Raw genomic sequence first — 9,101 nt, 5'->3', positions numbered from 1 at the left:
GAAACAGTACAGGCAATTATAGAAATAGAATATGTATTAGTTCAGCATAATTATCACATATAAATCATGTGAAATATATAAATCATCAAAGGGTATATTTGTACCGATCCTGCCACCCGGCTTCTTTTCCCCTTCCAGCTACAAAAACACTGGAGGGGGATTGAAGTGGGAACTGATCCTATAGGTTTCAATTGGATAGTACCCATTCATCTGGCGTTGCCGAAACCTCCAAGGAACCGACCAGAAAACGCTACATATTGCGCTCTTCCATCCAGATTTTTGCAGTAGACACTAGCAAAAGACTGTTGACAACTGATGCCGTTTTGACATCAGATATCATCAGCTAAGGCTCAAGAAAACTGACCCTGGTCCAATGGATAAGAAACCAGTTTTACTGTAAAATATATATATATTTTTGCAATTTATTATTATTAATATTTCGATTTTTATTATATTTTTGTATGAATGTATCCATTAACTGCTTACTAATATAGGGCCAAATGCTTTGTAGAAACAGAAAGAACGGCAGAATATTCTACATTACAGGTACTTTTAAGGCAAAGCAGCTGGGGGCGCCTGGTGCATGCTAAATATTCATCACTCACAGAGCTCACTGCAAGTAATAAAACCAAATAAAATTACATTGTGAGTAAGCCTGAAATCTCATGTGAGAAAGAAGAGAACAATAGATACCGTACAATAAAACGATCTCGCATTGATATACACAACAATCTAAACTAAGTTCACTATTTCGATTAGTTTATCTTTTTTTTTCGCAGCAATACTGATTAACCTATTAATACCCTTATTTACCTGAGTTGTAATTTTCTATAAAACACTATGAAACACTTTTATAGAGTAATTAATCTTTCATAAAATGCCACCAAAACACACTACTATATCCAAAAGTTTGAGAAATAAAGTGTATGTGAAAACTCTAAAGTGGCTGCTAGGGGGGGCTACAGCTCCTCCAGACCACTGGTGGAAAGTAGACTAGTAATGTGACTGGTAATCTTACTGTGTGATAATAAACTTTTTTTTTTTTTTTAACTCTGTGTGCTCTTTTAATTGCTGCTACTGGAAGAAATACTGATCATCAAATCAGCTCAAAGATCTAGCACATCTTTATTCAGAGCAGATCTGAGACTACAACAAAGAAGCATCTCTGGCCCCAAGACACTACACAAGACGGTGATCTCATGGAGGTCTGCATGTGTCAAGCTCTTAGAAACCCGATAAAAAGGTAAAAAAAGGGCCCTTAAGATCTCGCAGTAGCTATAATAGTCACTTTTGGCAACCCATGTACAGTCACCGAATATGCAGTGTATCAAAACGACACAAATCATGCAGAAAAATCAATCAGAGTGAATTACAAAGCAAATAATAAACCACAACCCACAACGCGTCCGGTATTTGTATGTAATATGAGGGAGGTGTAATGCTCATTTATGTGATGTGAACATCATATCGATGCTGATGTGAGCAAAAAGTTGCAAAAAAATGTAAATAAAATGTGTATGTGTATATATCTCTATCTATCTATCTATCTATCTATCTATCTATCTATCTATCTATCTATCTATCTATCTATCTATATATACATATGTGTGTATTGACCTAGTATTATACAGATTTGATGTGTAATCGCAGGTGGCATTGAGGAAAATTTTCAGATCTCCATTTATGTAGACTTTTTACACAGTGGTTCAGACTAGCGGATTCCTCCCGCCCTTAAAATGGCCCTAGATAAATGGAAACAATGGGTATAGATTACTTCCTCTAGACCCATATATACAGTACCAGAAAAGTCTATGAGATTTTAGAAATCTCATGCACACACCTTGTTTTTTTTTTCCTGACTGTTTTGTCAAAGAGCTGCGGTTTTTTTTGCAAAATGCAGCATGTCGCTTATTTCAGTTTTTTTTCCAGCGTTTTTTTTTCAGAGTTTTTCACCCATTGAAAGCAATGGGTAGTGCAAAAACGCAGCAAAAAACGCAGGTATCAGATTTTTTATTTTTTTTGTGCCAGAATCTTAGGCAGTTGAATCAGGTTATTTCTTTATGCACTAAACTTTATCAGCACGCACAAGAGACAAATGTACTTGGGAAAAAAAAAACACAGAAAAAAAAAAAACGCTGCAAAAAAACCTCCAACGTGTGAACATAGCCCTGTCATCAACATCTTTCTGCATTTTGTACTATGCAAGGGATAAACATGACAGGAAAGCGAGATATTGGATTGAATATTTTGATTAGCATGCCCCACAAAAAGTCTTCCTTTACCATAATAAAAGGATCTGGTACCGTTGGATCAGGATGTATTTCAGGATCCAAAAACCTAGCAGGCTGATGAATTATTATTATTATTTATTTTACTTAAATCCATTTGTTTTCCTATAAAAAAAAAATAATATGATTTATCAAATGATAAGGATTTTCAAGTTTTTTTTTTAATATTTGGATCAATGGATTGATTATAGCTGATTGAGAGGTTGCATCACATCTTTGTTTAGTCTATTTTTTTCCTATTAGGTGCAAAGTAATGAAATATGTATTGGAATCAGTTGATCAGTGTCCTGATCTAAGATAAAAAAAAAGTGTTGAGGCTACAGAGTAGTAATATATAGGTGTTTTACTGAAAATTAAAATGCATTTTGGTAGAAACACTCCCCTGAATAATTACAAATGTATTTAGATCAGTTTTTTAAGGTTAATAAATTAAAAGAAAAATGGAGATTGGTTAGCCATCTTTTTCGATGAGTCCCCAAACTGTGTGAAAGGAACACCCAAATGTACACTTTTCTGGACACAAAACGCCTTCCCTCATCTGGCAGCTGGTGTGTTGGCAAATCAAATGTTAAACCTATTTTTTAAGAGGTGTTTACAAAATGGTGTGAAAATTATTGAAAAATAAATAAAGAATTAATTAATGGTTTTGCCATCAAATTACCGTAGTGCAGCAAAAAAATGGTCCAAGTGTTGATGTAATACCTTCCCCCCCCCCCCCCCCCACACACACACACACACACACACACACACACACACACACACACACACACACACACACACACACACACAATGCCATAGTGCAGCAAAAAAATGTCCCAAGTGTTAATGTAATAGTCCCCCCCTCCCCCCCCACACACACACATACTATGACACACACTTTCATACACACACTAGCGCATACACACCTCAATTGTGCAATGAAGTGTAGAATTGGTGCACATTACTGCACCATCACAAGTTCCATTGGTTCCTACGAGTAAATAAAGTCAATTCAGTCCAAAAATTTGATAAATCAATTTAATACGAGAAATGTCAGTCATATAATACATGATGGTTGTTATTATTTATGCAGATCATTTATATAACGATCAGATGTGTCCAGGACTTTAAGTCCCCACCACAATGTCCGGCAGGAATTGAATCAAGCTATTGTTAATAATAAAACAGACTAAACTGAAGGCATATGGTCCTAATACAAGATGAGCAGAGCGTTATAGAGAGCCACAGAGCTCCTGCCATAGTTAGCATAGTCCGGTATACAATATTGTCCTGGCTGTTAGAGAATACAATAAATGCACATTGTAATTTCTGTCTAGAAGTCGCATAAGGATCCGTCCCAGATTATTTGACAGATCGCTGAAATCTACAAGGAATACACCGCACTGCAGCTTCAGCACTTAAATCCCTTATATTTAATTGCATCTCTAGAACTGATCTGACTTCCAGTAAAATCAGGATCCCATAGGATTGGATAACAACACAACATGTCAGTAGGCAGCAATTAAGGTGATTTGTTTATGATGTGTCCATTATTTTCTTTGCTGCATACTGTACCCTTCTACTAGCGGCACTGATGAGTGGCCAGCAATCAAGTCGTGTGGGCTAGCAGAAAAAAAAAACTTGATGAAAAGCAGCCACCATTCAGTTTTTTTTCCTCCTTGGGATCGACTTCATCCTTTACAGATCGTAAATAAGACTCCTTGAGCCAGTTCTGCCCGGCCATGACCGTGAACGTAAAGGGGAAGCACGTGGTGGTAATTTAAACGTCCCAGAAATTGCTGCTTTGTAATAAAATTAATCCCCTCTGAAATAAAACGAATGGAGCAAAGATTGCAGAGGAGAAAAATCCCACACACTGTTATCTCCACAGATACTCCTTTCACTTCTGGTACTCTGCTCCGCTCACATCTACATAAATCAATTATATATATATATATATATATATATATATATATATATATATATATATATATTCACACGTCTCTTTGTATATATATATATATATATACATATATGTATAAATATATATACATATGCACACACATACACACACATACTCAGAATCTATATATATATGCACGCACATACATATATACATATATGTGTGTATATACAGTATATATATACACACACATGTGTGTATATATATATATATATATGTATATATATATATATATATATACACACACACACACACACAGACACACCCATATATATATAAAATATATATACATATGCACTCACACATATATATATATATATATATACATATAAAACAGATTTTACTATAACACCCAAAAATATCATACACGATTAGCATAACCACATGGCTATGCACATCACATTCATGCGCATAAGACAAAATACATGTACAAGCCCTTAAGGCACCCACACAAGCATATACCTATGAAGGTATATACATACACAGATAGACACGCATCCACACAGTGCACAGATACGAAAACTGCACACACACACACACACTCACACACTTATCACTCTTTAAACAGGTTCACTTCCGTGAATTTTATAGTGTCAATTAAACTCACCGACACCATGTTTATAAGATTTCTTGCATTTTCAAAGGCCAATTAAATGAATTTACAGACTGCATACTAATATATGTTTTATGGTTACTAAGTAACTTTATAAACTGAGGGCATTTAATATTGTTTCTTTTTTTTTTAATGCCAGTATTATGAAATGTCATTCAGTTCCTAATAGGAGATGAAAAGATATGATCACTTTATTTGTTCTTTCTCATAGTGTTGTGTCATTTCATGTATTGAAAACACATATTAATAAGACTCACAATTCATTACGATAAAATAAATATATACATACATACATTTACTGATAAACATATATGGATTAAAAAAATGAAATGTATTTGGATGTAGTGCTGCTCTGTACTAGAGCCATTATTATGTGCACATGCTGCGACTTTTATAATTAATACTGTCTGGGTATTATACATAGGATTTGTGTGTTCTCAATCCCCAGCCTAGAAATGATGGGGGTAATAACAGACCCATCAATATTAATGTAGATAGGTTCCTTCATGTTTCCTGATTGTTAGAAATAGCACCGATGTGAGGTCCTCACAGATAATATTTCAACAAGGAATCTTTTCTAGATATATGACTGCAGAACATGCAGTTCAGCTTGATCAATCGGTATCAATTCATTGCATCTTTGTGAATAAAAATGATAGAAAATACATTAGAGTTGTTGACATCCAAAATATTGCATGACATGACTCATTCTGAGCATATCCTTTCCCCCTCCACAAGTACAGAACAGAGTTCACTTAGGGTAAGGGTGCAGTCACCTTAATAAGAGAGGGATAACACTGACCCGTATTGTTGTCATTTCAGCTGATTCTGGAACAAGTACAAAACCAAAGATGAGGTCAGAGATGGAAGGACTGGGACCTAAACCCCCCTAGACCTGAAGAGAGGAAGCGCTAAATAGGAAGGAATGTTTGCTCCAAGCTGAGTCCTTCTCTTCTCAATCAGATCCATCTCTTCAGTTTATCACAATGTATGCTTTCTTTTTGGCTTCAGATTGTGCAGTCATGGAGCTGGTGATCTAGAGTCATGAACCTTCGGGTCTGGTCAGTGTCTAGTTGTAGTTAGGAGAAGATTTTTTTGTGCAGGTATTGCCCACATGGGAGCAGAGGAAGCAGAGACCTAAAAAAAGGACATAGCCTGTTCCCTCATGAGTAGTCTCTTCTTCTTCATCCTTCGGTTCTGGAACCAAATCTTGACCTGCTGGTCACTGAGGCTTAGCCGGTCAGACAGTTCTCTCCTCCGTTGTCTGGTGATGAATTCATTGACCATAAACTCTCCTTCCAATTCAGCTAACTGGAGCTTGGAATATGGCTTCCTCTTCTTGCGAGATCTGGTGTGCATGGGATACCAGGGAGCCCCTATTGAGAATCAGAGGATAGAAAAGATATTTACATTTTATAGGCATCCATATGTTAAATAAATAAATAAATAAATAAATAAATAATAACATTAAAAAGAATAATAGCTACTACAGTCCAAGCAAAATTTCAATTAGAATTTTAAGATATGACGTTATCTTCTAGAAGGATCTGGTGTGCATGGGATACCAGAAGCCCCTGTATAGAATCAGAGGACATAGATGATATTTACATTTTATAGTCACCCATATAATAATAATAATAATAATAATAATAATAATAATAATAATAATAATAATAATAGTAATAAATAAAGCTAAATTTAGCTTGGAATACTACAATTTGACTTTATCTTCTTGTTGAATCTTTCATGTATTGGAGACCATTGACATTTCTGACATGTGATTTATATACCTTAAATGAGATTTAATTGTTATTATATAAAAAGTAAAAGTTAAGCATCCATTGCAGTGTACTTGTAGTTACAGCAGTCATACATTCTGAAGCAAGATATGAATGCAATTAAGGGGACAGTGTCATTCTATTTCTAAATATGTGAGCATAGGCTGTCTCTGACTTGATGGTGTTTTAATTTTATGAGATATTTAGATGTTTATGGCTTGATCCCTCCTATCCTTCTTTCTTCTTTAAATCATGCATCCCCTAATAAAGCATGACGCTATTTAGTGCTACCCCTAGTGGTGCTGGACCAATATAAACTGTAATGTTATACAAGTTTCCAGTTGAATTCATTAATTCTGAAGTCATATAAGACAATGTAGAACCTAAAAGTGTCATTGATATAAACCCCTTTCTATCATGGATATGTAGTGGCTATGTGTGGGGCAGGATCGGGCACTCTCACCATTGGGTATATAATGGGTATGTGTGTGATAGGATCAGGCACTCTCACCAGTGAATATGTGTGGGCCAGGATCAGTGACTTTTACCAGTAGGTATGTGTGGGGCAGGATCAGACACTCTCACCAGTGGGTATGTGAGGGGCAGGGTCAGGCACACTCACCAGTGGGTATGTAGTGGGTATGTGTGGTGCAGAATCAGACACCCTCACCACTGGGTATGTGTGGGTCAGGATCAGACACTCTCACCAGTGGGTATATGTCTGGCAGGATCAGACACTCTTACTAGTAGGTATGTAGTAGATATGTGTGGGGCACGATCAGACACTCTCACTAGTGGGTATGTAGTGGGTATGTTTGGGCAGGATCAGGTACACTCATTAGTGGGTATGTAGAGGTTATGTGTAGGGCAGGATCAGACACTCTCACCAGTGGATATGTGTGGGACAGGATCATACACTCTCACCAGTGGATATGTAGTGGGTATATTTGGGCAGGATCAGGTACACTCATTAGTGGGTATGTAGAGGATATGTGTGGGGCAGGATCAGACACTCTCACCAGTGGGTATGTATGGGGCAGCATCAGACACACTCACCAGTGGAGGGGAGGCTGCTGCCGCCAGGGTTGGTTGCCGGAGAAGCCATTGTCACTGCTTCACTGCTTTGATTCTTGGGGGTCTCATTGACCAGGGAAGAGCCGGAGTCGGATTCCAGGGACTGGCAGGATGGAGGGTCGTGGGGGGCGGCATCTGCTGTGGCCCCATAGTCGTACTTGTATAAAGTGCTTCCGCCCATGCCATTAGGGATCCCTCCGTCCAGGGGCATCAGGACATTGGTGTCTCTCAGGCGCTCCTCTCGCTTCAGGCTGGGGGCATCGGGGCATGCCTCCCGATAGTAGCACTTGGTATCCTCTACCCTGGCCAGATCACAGGCTCTGCTGAAGGAAGGGTTAATGGGGCTGCTGAGATAGGGCTGGGGGTAGGCATTGCAGGGCTCTGCGGATGCCCAGGGCAGGGAGCAAACATTGTCCCTTCTAGGGTAAGACAAGGAGGGCAGCCCAGGTAACTGCCCCCCTGAGGTCCTGAAATTGGGGAAATAGAAGGTGTCTCCTGTGTGAATATTAACCAGCGGTCCCACAAAGCCGGGATTCAGCAGATTGTGCTCTCCCATGTCCGCGGGCCTCACCAGCAGCTTCTACTTTATTGCCATCTGACATTAAACATAGTCAAACCTAGAGCCCACGCCCATTGGCCCAGAGCGGTCATGTGGGCAGCAGCCTGAGACGCCTGGGGAAGCCCCGCCCCTCTATTGGCTGCTGAACACAGAACAGAACAGTGTGAAGTTCACCATTACCCGTGTCTCACCGACATCTCCCTGCACAGCACCACCCTGCTGCCCCCACACTGCTGCCCCCACCCTGCTGCCCCTACACTGCTGCCCCCACCCTATTGCCCCCACACTGCTGCCACCACACTGCTGCCCCCACCCTGCTGCCACCACACTGCTGCCCCCACCCTGCTGCTCCCACCCTGCTGCCACCACACTGCTGCCCCCACCCTGCTGCTCTCACACTGCCCTCACTACACTGCTGCCCCCACCCTTCTACTTCCACACTGCTGCCCACACACTGCTCCCACTACACTGCTGCCCCACACTGCTCAGTGCTGTGGAACATTGCAATTTACCAGCTCACAGTTCATCTACTTCAAGAGGGGCAGGATGTTACATACAGCTGTCTGCCTGCAGAGTCATAAAGATGGTTTCATCATATCAATCCACTAGCTATCTGAAAGTTTTTTTTTGAAAAAAGGTGCAAAGCCCCCCAGGTACACACCAGTCCTTTAAATGTCCAAGAAAAAGAATGGAGGCAGCACTCAAACTGATGATGAAAAAATTGTCTTTTACTAGCCCATGTGGCTGTGCAACGTTTCGGTCCCAAGATATGGACCTTTTTCAAGCTTGGAAAAGGTCCATATCTTGGGACCGAAACGTTGCACAGCCACATGAGCTATTAAAAAAC

General features: G+C 39.4%; 1 protein-coding gene across 1 annotated transcript; it reads right to left on the bottom strand.

Annotated features, from left to right (window-relative positions):
• Positions 1-5,980: 5,980 nt before the first annotated feature.
• HOXC12 (homeobox C12) lies at positions 5,981-8,251 on the bottom strand. The gene is made up of 2 exons (XM_073670000.1): positions 7,678-8,251; positions 5,981-6,219 (listed from the first exon to the last, which is right to left on the bottom strand). Exons 1-2 carry the CDS (start codon positions 8,249-8,251, stop codon positions 5,981-5,983), a joined length of 813 nt encoding a protein of 270 aa, XP_073526101.1.
• Positions 8,252-9,101: the final 850 nt, after the last annotated feature.

The sequence above is a fragment of the Phyllobates terribilis genome, unplaced genomic scaffold, assembly GCF_046119375.1.
Source record: "Phyllobates terribilis strain yellow unplaced genomic scaffold, ASM4611937v1 Scaffold_2__4_contigs__length_985480577, whole genome shotgun sequence".
In the NCBI taxonomy this organism is placed as follows: Eukaryota; Metazoa; Chordata; class Amphibia; order Anura; family Dendrobatidae; genus Phyllobates; species Phyllobates terribilis.
Note: the sequence above shows the minus strand (reverse complement) of the source record. Positions and strands in the feature narration are given on the sequence as shown.